At 40.1% G+C, this 12,161-nt stretch overlaps 1 protein-coding gene across 2 annotated transcripts in view; it reads left to right on the forward strand.

The window, feature by feature from the left end:
- TULP3 (TUB like protein 3) overlaps positions 1-11,917 on the forward strand; it is a 32,187-nt gene extending 20,270 nt beyond the window's left edge. Inside the window, exons 4-11 of one of the 2 annotated variants that reach the window (XM_051608096.1) lie at positions 789-962; positions 2,792-2,922; positions 4,450-4,647; positions 5,149-5,261; positions 5,823-5,937; positions 6,862-6,960; positions 10,446-10,617; positions 11,150-11,917. In XM_051608096.1, coding sequence (XP_051464056.1) covers positions 789-962; positions 2,792-2,922; positions 4,450-4,647; positions 5,149-5,261; positions 5,823-5,937; positions 6,862-6,960; positions 10,446-10,617; positions 11,150-11,283 — 1,136 coding nt within the window. In that variant the 3' untranslated portion in view covers positions 11,284-11,917. The remainder of the gene's footprint in view (positions 1-788; positions 963-2,791; positions 2,923-4,449; positions 4,648-5,148; positions 5,262-5,822; positions 5,938-6,861; positions 6,961-10,445; positions 10,618-11,149) is intronic. The other variant, XM_051608097.1, reaches the window with a different exon arrangement.
- The last annotated feature ends 244 nt before the right edge of the window (positions 11,918-12,161 follow it).

A 12,161-nucleotide genomic window follows, 5' to 3' on the forward strand; every position in this document is an offset into this window, starting at 1 on the left:
AGTTAGGAAACTTCAGTAGTACTGAAACTACAGGAAAGAAAAATTAAAACTAACTGCTCTTTCACTGGTTTCCATATTTCTGAAACTTCCTCAGTACAAACAAATCCTGTTAAGAAGTGATAACAGCAGTAAATGTGTGAAATCTGATGACTAGTTTTAAGAGGAAACTCAGTGGGAAAGCAAGAAATCCCAAGCTGGAAGTACCCTTACATATTGTGTGCTACACAAATGTGTATTAAATATTATGTCAGACCCTTATATCAAGATGTCTCCATGAATTGTGAAGTGCAGTGCACAGCTGTGTTGCATGTTTAAACTACCAAAAAGATAAAGGGGACTCATTCACAGTTTTTTCTGCTTGTGGCCATAGATATTTTTGTCAATTTGATTTGTGATGTTCACTGTAGAACACTCACTTATTGGCACGGATGCAAAGGAACCTGAAGGAAAAGAAAACAGAGTAGTTGCCCATAAATAAGTTGAATTATATCAGTGCATAACAAATACTACTAATTTTAATTGCTCAAGCCCTTGGAAAAAGAGTAGATACAATCATATTTATAAATGGAGAAACAGATGCCTGATGTATTTAAAGTAACAGATGGTTTGTACCGGAGTCAGGCCTAACTTCTCCCATTCTGGCAGAAGTTGAACAAGTGTGTGTCAGTACTTGAAAGCAATGCTTTAGCAAGGGAAAAAGAAAAGAAAAGGAAAAGAAGAACCATTCTGGGATGTGTCTTTAGCCATAAAAAATAGACTTTAGCATTCTGTTTCATTTTGGCCTGCAGGCATTGATGGACCAGCTGCTTTCCTGAAATCAGAAGTGCAAGATTTGGGGACCAAGCTCCAAAATCTCTCTGCTGGATCTTCCCAAACAGAAAACAATACAGATCAGCAAAATGGAGAGGCTCTAACAGACACAGCAGGCAAGCCAGATCTGCAAGAAATCTTAGAGAAACGAGGTAAGAGTTGACAATAGGCAAAGGTCTTTTTTGTGTTTATTCTACTTACATTATTTTTTTTCCGGTAGCTTAAAAAAACCCTAAAAAATATGAGGAATCATTAAACAAGTGTGTATAGGATATTATTTTCAAGAGTAGAGCTAGCAGATTCCACAGCATTTAGAAATGCAGAACTGCAGTTCCTCCTTCTAATATTACTTGGAACACACCAGTTATGTTTCAGAGGTTTATCGATTCATGTGTAGTTTCTGGCCTCTCCAGGGAAGTTGGTGACAGAATGCTATACTTCATATTTTGCTAAAGTTTGGGGTATTCTTTTTCCAGATGAATTAGATCTGGATATGATGCCTGAATATTTTCACAACAGCAGAACCCTCTATAGCCAGTACATGCTGTAATTAAACTGTTTAGGAGTCTAACAGGAAACATGTCTCCCAGAGTCAGAGGTTGTCACAGTCAACAGTTCTAGAGTTTTATAGTCAATAGTTATATCCCATCAAGTAGTTTCCCAGTGGAAAGTTTCTCTCTCTGCCAAGAATCTTACATTGCTGCCAGTACCACAGGAAAACATTTTTTTGCATGCAGTGTAAGCATGTTGCAGCAAAATAATGGCTAGTGTTTAATACAGTACCCAGCTTGTTTTTACTCTGCAGAGCCTGTCTCAGAATGTTTCCAGTACACTACCTAAGGTACTACCCGAGGTAGAAATACTTACATTCAGTTGTCAGATGCAACAGCTGCTTACCTATGGATGGCAACATTACACAAAACTTAGTAAAGGAAGCAGGAGAGAATATCCAGAAACTTAAGGGGAAATTAGTGGAGGTAGAATATAAACAGTGAATTTTGAAATTGGCTGGAGTACTAGGGTTAACGCCTTTCCTCTTTCCACATGTGCTTTGGGAAGTTTACTGACGAGTTGTTAGGACTACATTTTCTGTTTCATCTGAGTCAAAGAACTTCCAGCAGTGCCTTTTCTATGCAGTGCCATGTTAGACCATTGTTATAATATTGGCTCTCGGAAAATGATTCAGCTTAGACTGAGTGTGTTTTTTCTATAGTGCTTTATATGCTTTTCCATCCAAATTAAAGAATGGTCTCACAGAACAAGATGATGAAGTTACAAGTGGAAGGAAACACCAGTGATAGTTAGAGAAGCTTTTTATAAGTGCCTTTATCCTGAGATTTTTTAGTTTTGTGCCCACAGTCATCTCTACGTAACTGTGCTTAGGTTAAGATTAAATAGGTCCTGGCACTAGTCAGTCTGCGCTTCTGTTTTAAAACTCAAATAATTATTAGTATTCATGAGACCGGAGTTATTGCTACTGATGTAAGAGTAGGAGGAGCTCTTACTGAAAAATTGTCATATGCATTTCAGTGTGTATAAGTCTTAAGGGGAAATAGTAAAGGATGTAAAATTGTACAGAGTCTGACCTAGAGGATAGGTGTCAGCATTTTGATCTGGATTTCTTTTTTTTTAATTCTTAAGGCATGGAAGGCTTTTTTGCATGAAAATAGGCAAAATGGATTCAGTGGAAGCATATACTAAGCAATATGTTGTATCGTGTATCATAAAATAGGTATCAATAAAAGCCTGACAGCTGCTTAATCATCTACACAGTGACAGCTGCAAAATGTCACTAGTGGTTTGGATTACAAGGCTTGGGAAGCAATATAGAACATGGGGAAAATCAGCAGATGAAACAACAGAAATTAATAAGGAGAACAAGAGCAGAATAGCTATGCAAGAGTCATGTATGAATTAGTGGTGCCATGAACTCGTGACAGCTTTTTTCAGAGGTTACCTGCTTTATCCTTTATTCTGACAGGAATTTCTGGCAGTTTGAATTTTGATGAGGAGGACACAGAAGAGGAAGAAACTAGTAAGAGACCAGCATATCACTCAAAGTATCCTGAATCTGAGAGGCCTAGTTCTGCAACCAGTGAGAAATCTTTTGCAGTGAGTGTCTTGAAATGCATTTCTGATAAGAGCTGGGCATATGCTTGATTTTTAGTATTAACCCCATGAGCACTAGGTTAAAATATAGTAGTTGCAGCTACAGTATCTAGCATATTAATTCCTGAAGGCAGAAGAAGGCCGTGATTGTCATGTTATCTGACTGAAAGACCATTGAGTTAAACACAAAGACCTAGTAATGATCAAAGGGAGCATGGTGGGTGGAGAAACTCAACTAGTCTAATCACTGAAGACAGGAACACAATGATTCAGCTATTCTTATGACCTTCAAAAGAGACAGATTAGGCTATTGTTTCAGGTGTAAAATCCACCAAGATGACTCAGAAAAACTCTGAAATGCCATGCAAACTCAAGATAGATCACTACCTGAAGGTTTATAGTGTTTACTGTGGGATGTGAGGGGGAACAGAATTTTGGGATGGAACAAAGAATTTTGGGATGGAACAAAGAATTCTGGGATTTGACAAAACTTGTTACAGAGTGTTTAGAGGAAGGGACTCACCAGGGGAAAGAAAGGGTCAAGGTGCATCAGGGAGTAATAAGCACAGGAAAATAGACAGTAAAGGAGGTAAAAGGCAGCAGATGCATGTAAACAGTTGCAAGACAGTATGTTTTTCTGGCCAAGACCCAGTATATTTGTGAGGTGACTGTGTGTTGTGCTACACCAGTAGGTGAGTAGTACAAGAAGTCTAGATGTTAGCTATTTGGGAGACTGGGCTATGGGTGTCAGATATAGGATGGGAGGTGCTGGAGGCAGAAAGGGTGAGAGCCACTAGTGAATTTCAAGTCTCTGTGTATATTCAGACTTTCTACCGGCTGTACCTGGGAATGGGGATAAACCAACAACCTCATCTCTGAGGTCCAGTAAGGAAGGAATTTCCTGGGTTCTGCAATCCATGGAAGTCAGCTGCTTCTAAGAAAAATACTTTAATGACCTAGACCAGATTTCCAATAGAATACCACTTCCTTTGGTGACCATAATTTGCATGCTGACTGTACATATTGGTTCTGAGGTTCTTCCAGCATTTAGTTGGGATGGCTCCACCCCCGGCTTACTTTGTTTCTCCAACTGTTCTGAAGCAATATAATCTTAGTGCTCCTTTCAGTCACACAAGTCCCAGCCTGTCTTACTGCATCATCCTGATGGATGCTTAAGCTTTTCATGCTGCCTCATTTCTCCACAGAGTCTGAAGCTCTAAAAGTAGAGATGCTCTTTGTTTAGAATGTTATTTACAGTGTCTCATCCTGTTTTCCCCTTCCTAGCAATTAATTCATCTCTGATTAATGGGTACTTTTTCTCCCCTCCCCTTGGAGAGCTAGTCTTTCGTCAGAGTAAATGTTTGGCAACTTTATTCAGAGAAACACAGGTGGTCTCTTGTTTAACTTCCTTTTTACCAACTCTGTTCTTGAGACATGAGTTCTTCTGTTTCAACAGACCTTTCTTTTCTTGGGGAGTACCAGAGCCTCTGATCTGATATTAATTTGCTAATATGATGCTTTTTCCCACAGGAAACAGGTGCTTCCTGTAGTCCATCCCCTCAGGCAGATGCACAGATGGGAGAAGTAGAGAACTTAGAGGATTTTGCATTACGCCCTGCACCCCGTGGTGTTACAGTCAAGTGTCGAATCACTAGAGATAAGAAGGGAATGGACCGGGGCCTCTTCCCTACTTACTACATGCATCTGGAAAGGGATGACAACAGAAAGGTACTGGAAGCAGCACACAGTGTATTGGCTTTTGTACTGCTATCACAGAATATATTTGGTGTATGGGAGAGCTTCTGGTAAGAAACCAGAAGCTGAGGAGAGCTAGCATGCAGATGAGGACAGCTTATATTTGGCTAAGGCACTGGGGAGGGAATTAGCAGGTTTAAAAGCCATAATACTATGAAATATGACATTTAAAAAGTATAAAAATTTAAAGGATAAAGAAGAGCAGGGAGTCTGAGCTGCTTCAGAAGAAAAGGAGGGAAGACTAGAAAGGACAGTTGCTTTAAATCTAGACTGCCAAGTGAGGTGATTAGAGGAACAGAATTTCAGGATATGCACTTGTGGAAGAGATTGAAATTGTGAAGACATTAATAACATCACAGAACAAAAAGGGGAATGGGTGCAGGAAATAGAGAGAGAACATTTTGATAGCAATGCCTAGCAATGCCACTGCATTCTTACAAAGATCCAGTCTTGATCAAAGTTTTCTATTTCCAGACATTCCTTCTTGCAGGGAGAAAACGAAAGAAGAGCAAAACATCCAATTACCTCATATCAGTTGACCCAACTGATCTATCCCGGGAAGGGGAAAGTTTCATTGGGAAACTCAGGTGAGAACCATAGATGAGAACTAGAGATTGGAGAGACTGGATTTGCATTTTATTTGAGTTGGGTTTAAGAACAGCAATCTGGTATCAACTCAGAAAGAATGGACTTGCATTGTTCTACTTAATGTAATCTTTATTCACCTGGGCTGGCAGCCTTTTTTAAGTGTTGCCATTCACTGTGGCAATTCAAAGAAGGAATTATGGATTGAAGCTTTTCCTAGATGGGTTACAGATTCAGTTCCACCTCCTGTGGAAGCTCCTTACTGAGCTGGCAATATGTAGATTCAGATCGCAAGTGTTTTCACTGTGCTGGACAAGTATCTTCGGAAAATGCCAATAATTTCCACTTATGCCTCTCTCTCTCTTTCTTTTGATAACCTGACATTCATACTCCCTCAGGACTTGCTCTAGTGGGCATGGTGGGTGGTGTTATATTGTTGTTTATTTGTTTGGAGGGGGGTGTTGTTGGTTTGTTGCTGTTGTTCTTGTTGTTTTCCTCCTGGGTGAACAGTTGGACTCAGTAATCTTTGAAGTCTTTTCCAACTGTGACAATTCTGTGATTAGGTCAAACCTCATGGGAACTAAATTTACAGTCTATGACCATGGAGTTAGCCCAGTCAAGGCACAAGGTCTAGTGGAAAAGGCTCATACCAGACAGGAGCTTGCAGCTATTTGTTATGTAAGTAGTGCCTCTCCTCTTTCACCCCTTTGTTTTTTGTCACCTGGTTGAGTTTACAAAATTATTGGCAGCCACCCCCACTTAACTTTGGAACCAACTACCAGTTTCAACCAGATACGTCAAAGGCTTCAAATATCAGTTCTTACAAATTCAATGAGGGGAAAAAAAAAAAAAAAAAAATCAATGCCAGGGAAGAAGAAAGACCCAAACTAGCATCCTGATGACCTTCTTACTTGGCCTATTCAGCATGAGGCCAGTTGGCATACCCTTTACATGGAGTCAGCCACAGCATGAACAGCCTCTTGCCCAGCTGATATCTGGTGAACACCAAGAAGGAACTGGGAATACCCTATGAAGAAGAGTTATTTTTTGCAGAACCAAAGGCATTTTTGTAGATAGGAAGGAGCTGATATTATTTTAATAGCATCTTGTTGTTGGTAAGGATTTGGTTCCAGGGGAAAACATGACTTGCTAATACCTACAGAAGAACATCATTCTTGGGAACATTTTCACCTAAATGGTGGTATATGTATAATGTAAGACTTAGGTCAAAAATATATTTGCCTTTTATCAAACTTAAGGCTTGTCCACTAGTAGGATTTTAGCACATTTTTGCCTCAGATGCAAAAACTTATGCCTGGAAATTGCACTTGTCTGATTTTGTTATAAATGTTTCATTAGGATTAACGGATGCACTCTAAATTAGGTAGTACTCTGTATGTCTCTTAATCAGTTCTCAAAATGGGAGAGAAAGCTGTTCTTTGGGATTAAACATTAAGCATATAAATAACTTCTACAACAATCATAGCTAGCCAATCTCTAAAAAACAATATAAATGTGGATTCAAAGTCAGTTTTGCTATCTTTCCTTCTTTGAGATAGATTATCTCATTTACGGAAAATAATGTATTTCCTTGTCTTTCAGGAAACCAATGTGTTAGGATTCAAGGGTCCCAGAAAAATGTCTGTGATCATCCCAGGAATGAATATGAATCATAAGCGAATTCCAATCCGTCCACGAAGTGTGAGTTAAAGAGTTTGGTTATGTTCCAGATTGGAGGAGGAGGCTAAAACTTTCCCATAGAGGTCTGGTTGTTACTGACAATCAGAGTTTTTAGAACAAGGTTGCTAATACCCAAGGCTTTAGCAAGTCTCTTGGAGAGTAAATACAATGTAGCCTAAAGGTGTGAATTTGTTCTTGCCTTTTTCCTAATTTGTAGCATTGTGAATAATGGTCGTATCCTTACGTGTCCTTTGGTCATCCTAAATGTTATTTGCTATTTGCTATTATCCTAAATTGTTATTTGCTCCTAAATGTTATCTATTGCTAGTGTGTGTTGTTGCTGTTGTGTCTACAACCCCTCCTCATTGGAGGAGAACCTGTTATTTGAGAGATGAACACTGAACAAACTTGCTTCTCCTGGGAGATTAGATTCTTAATCAGTATATGAATTACAACAGATAGATAATAGATAAGGTGGTATAGGACAAGGGGCAATGGTTTGAAGCTTAAAGAGGGGAGATTCAGGTTGGACATTAGGAAAAAGTTCTTTCCTGTGAGGGTGGTGAGATGCTGGAACAGGTTGCCCAGGGAGGTTGTGGTTTCCCTATCCCTGGAGGTCTTCAAGACCAGGTTGGATGGGGCTTTGAGCAACATGGCCTAGTGGGAGGTATCCCTGCCCATGCAGGGGAGTTGGAACTAGATGATCTTCAAGGTCCTTTTCAACTCAAACCATTCTATGATTCTATGATTCTATGATTATGGTGTAGTAGCAAGAGAGTAAAAATATTTTTGACAAGAACATTGTTAGTGTCAGTAGGAATTGAGAGGATTCTTTAAGGAGAAAGTGGAATGAGGAGAAGGATGGAGTTTTGTGATAACTATTTAGTAAGGATTTCTCACACATATGGTGGATGTTACAATCAAAAGCTTACTGAACTGTATCTGAAGATATATTAAGATATATGATGAAAATTGTTCCATATATATATATAAAATTATATTTGCAGCCATATTGTGAGTAGATATGAGTAGGACAAGGGTGTATTTGTTTAGGTCAGAGAAAAAGACTTCAAGTCTCCCACAGCATCCTTGTAGATAAGTTGATCAAGTATGGGTTTGATGATCAGGCAGTGAGGTGGATCAAGAACTGGTTGAAAGGAAGAAGTGAGAGAGTTGTAGTCAATGGGGCAGAATCTAGTTGGAGGCCTGTGACTAGTGGAGTCCCTCAGGGGTCGGTACTGGGACCGGTGTTGTTCAACATCTTCATCAACGACCTGGATGAGGGCACAGAATGTACCCTCAGCAAGTTTGCTGATGACACCAAGCTGGGAGGAGTGGCTGACACACCAGAAGGCTGTGCTGCCATTCAGAGAGACCTAGACAGGCTGGAGAGTTGGGCGGGGAAAAACCTGATGAAGTTCAACAAGGGCAAGTGTAGAGTTTTGCATTTGGGGAAGAAAAATGTCATGCACCAGTACAGGTTGGGGGCTGACCTGCTGGAGAGCAGTGTAGGAGAAAGGGACCTGGGGGTCCTGGTGGGCAGGAGGATGACCATGAGCCAGCAATGTTCCCTTGTGGCTAAGAAGGCCAGTGGCATCCTGGGGTGCATTAGAAAGGGTGTGGTTAGTCAGTCAAGAGAGGTTCTCCTTCCCCTCTATTGTGCATTGGTGAGGCCGCATCTGGAGTACTGTGTCCAGTTCTGGGCCCCTCAGTTCAAGAAGGACAGGGAACTGCTTGAGAGAGTCCAGCACAGAGCCACAAAGATGATTAAGGGAGTGGAACATCTCCCTTATGAGGAAAGGCTGAGGGAGCTGGGCCTCTTTAGTTTGGAGAAAAGGAGACTGAGAGGTGACCTCATCAGTGTTTACAAATACATAAAGGGTGAGTGTCAAGAAGATGGAGTTAAGCTTTTTTCAGTGATGACCAGTGATAGGACAAGGAGTAATGGGTACAAATTGGAGCATAGGAGGTTTAAGGTGAATATCAGAAAAAATTTTTTTACTGTGAGAGTGACAGAGCACTGGAACAGGCTGCCCAGAGAGGTTGTGGAGTCTCCTTCTCTGGAGACATTCAAAACCCGCCTGGATGCCTTCCTGTGTGATGTGCTCTGAGTGGCCCTGCTCTGGCAGGGGGGTTGGACTAGATGATCTTTCAAGGTCCCTTCCAACCCCTAAGATTCTATGATTCTATGAAATTCAGAGTCATGAGAGCCTGAAAAGAGGTTTAATTTTGTGAATGAGAAGGAAAATTGTATCTCTAGGTCGTCATTCATCATCTTTCAATTGATATTGCCATCTCTCCTGTCAGTACAGTATTGATTCCATGGCCCTGCATGTATATTTCTCCTCTATTTTCCTAGCTGTTTTGCTAGCAGGCAAGTGTACTGAAAGTGGACAAGGCTGAAACACAAAGCTGTTCTGAAAAGCTGACAAAGCTTTCAGCGAAGGAGTTTGACTCTGGTTTTTGTCATTCTTCTCTGTAGTGCTATGTTTCTGATTAAGCAATACTGCCCCCACTTTAAAGGAGGAAAAATTGAATCTAAATGCTCTTTGGTGGTGTCAATTCACAAAGGTTTTTTTGCATCTTTAGAAAGTACATAAAGATAAGAAATATGTGAAGTAGCCAGTTTAAACTGAACAGTAAGTTGTATTTAAGTTATCCTCAAAAATCCACTATCAAATCCATATACAATGCTACAATAGTTACTATAGCAGCATCAGTCAGACCTCCACAACAGTTTGTTTTCTAATATTTTTTCCCATAAAATAACTTCAGTTTGGATTCTTTTTCTCGGGAGTTTTGGCATATATGATTTCAGTCTGGATTTTTGTTGCAGAACTTTTACAATTAAACCACATTCCATGTTGTTTCACTGACTATTATTTGCAGCTCCTTGTAATTAATTCTATTTGTCAAATTTCATGTGTTGGTTTACCTCCCTTTTGTATCTTTTTTTTTTTTTTTAATTCTCTACCCAATATGATGACATTTAGCCTACTTAAGGCATACTTACAGTACACTGCAACCTTTGGACTTTCTACTGAAGCACCCCAGAGCCTGGCACTATGCACATAGTTGTAGATTATTTTCTTTTGTTTCAAAGTTTAGAATGTTAGAAATGGAAGTTGGATCCAACAGGATTGGCTAAAACTTAGGAGACTCAGAAAGAATTCCTGCCAGCAGGATGACAGTCATCTGCAGCCTGTGAATTGCTCCCTTTCCTGTATATGTACTTCTTTTTCTCTCTCTTTTTTTTTTTTTTCTTTGTATGGGTGGACATATGGTGATACCTTATTGAGTGGAAAGGAATGCTTGGACTGGTAATCCATGAAAACATCTTCCTGGTACTTGCAGAAAATTTTCAGTAGGACTGAGTTTCACTGTTGTCATTGTGTTTCACTAAATGGAATGATCTTCAAGTGGCAGAGTACACACACATGAGAGAGGCAGTAGTCAAAAGCAGAGCCATTCTGAATCTGATCAATTTATTTGTTTCTTCTGAACAGGAACATGAGAGTCTGCTCTCAAAATGGCAAAACAAAAATTTAGACAACCTCATCGAGTTACACAACAAGGCTCCAGTCTGGAACGATGATACTCAATCCTATGTTTTGAACTTCCATGGAAGAGTCACTCAGGCCTCAGTGAAGAACTTCCAGATTGTCCATGACAATGACCGTAAGAGTCTGGTGGAGACTGTGTGGGGCTTATTCCAATAGGGAGAATTCCATTTCTTTAATGAGGTTTGGGAGAAATGGGACACCCTTCCCGGAAAAGGGAGACTGGGTAGAGGAGTTCAGCTCAGGATTACTGGGGACTTCTCAGCTGTTAAGAAAATTATATAAGGCTTCCCTTTTTCTGGGATGGGTGCAGAGACCACTGTCCCTAGCTGCAGCAAAACAGGGAGCAAATGCAGGCTTCCCAAAAGGAAAGGATTAATATGATACCCTCAGTCCAGCCCAGGAGTGGTTTGAGCCTTGGCTCTGAGAAGAAAGGTTATCTCTAGAAAAACAGTCATTCTAGAGGACAGATTTCAAGGCCACTCTGATGAGGAAGGATGGATACACCAATCACATATATTTGGGATTGCCAGACATGTGTGGGGTTTTTTTTTGTGAGGGGTTTTTTGGTTGATGTTTTTTGGTTGTGTTTTTTTTTTTCTTTGTTTTACTGTAAAATTGTTTTTCTCTGAATCTTTTTTTCTCCCCAGCTGACTACATTGTGATGCAGTTTGGTCGTGTAGCAGAAGATGTGTTCACTTTGGACTATAATTATCCTCTCTGTGCTCTTCAGGCCTTTGCTATTGGACTTTCCAGCTTTGATAGTAAATTGGCCTGTGAATGAGAAACAACAGACTTGAAACATGGAACTTGTTCTCATCCCTGCATCATGTTGCAAGAGTTCCAGGTGGAGTAATGAAAAGCACATTGGGGATGGAAGGGAAATGGAGAACAGATTTCTGCAGGCTTATTAGAATGCAAATATGAGGCCTCACTGCATTACGGTAGTGGACAGCAGACCATCTTAGGAGACCGTCCCAAGACTAAGCAGTCTTTATATGCATTGTGGAAGAACAAGAAATATGGGTGATGCTTTTGTCATTGATGTTGATTCTGCTTTCAGAATCCTTGTAACAGATGCTGCATGAGACTGGGCTAAGAAATGTAGCCCACTAATTGGAACCCCTTGCAGCTAGGATTAGAAAAATAATAGGTTAGTGTTCATATACCTTGGAAATTCCAACTTGCAGATGATACTACTGAACTGATCAGGAACTCTTGAGTTCCTGATGAGATCAATTTAGAAAAGAGGAGGACAGATATTGGCATGTGTTCTCTTTTGCCCTGTGTAGCATTTTACAGTTACAACAATCAGACAGAGAAAGATTCAGTTTGTGGCTCTGTGCAACCTTAGGTGATGTTCAAAAAATACAAAGCTGGAATGACACATTGGCTGTAATAAAACACTTTTTCTCATACTCTGTTAAGGCTGATAGTCCAGTTCCTTTTCTTTAGTGTAATTGTTCCGTATCTCTTGAGAGTCTTTTTACCAAATGAAGAGCAAATCTCAAACACTCCCTTTTTAGTTGGTGATATTATTCTGTTATTCTCAACTATGTGAAAGTTGAGACTGAACAGATCATAGAATCTAACTGAATTTGACAGAAGGTAGTATTGTAACCACATACGGTACTATTCCTGTACCTGAAAATCGGTGTTCTG

The sequence above is a fragment of the Apus apus genome, chromosome 1 (genome assembly GCF_020740795.1).
Source record: "Apus apus isolate bApuApu2 chromosome 1, bApuApu2.pri.cur, whole genome shotgun sequence".
Taxonomy (NCBI): Eukaryota; Metazoa; Chordata; class Aves; order Apodiformes; family Apodidae; genus Apus; species Apus apus.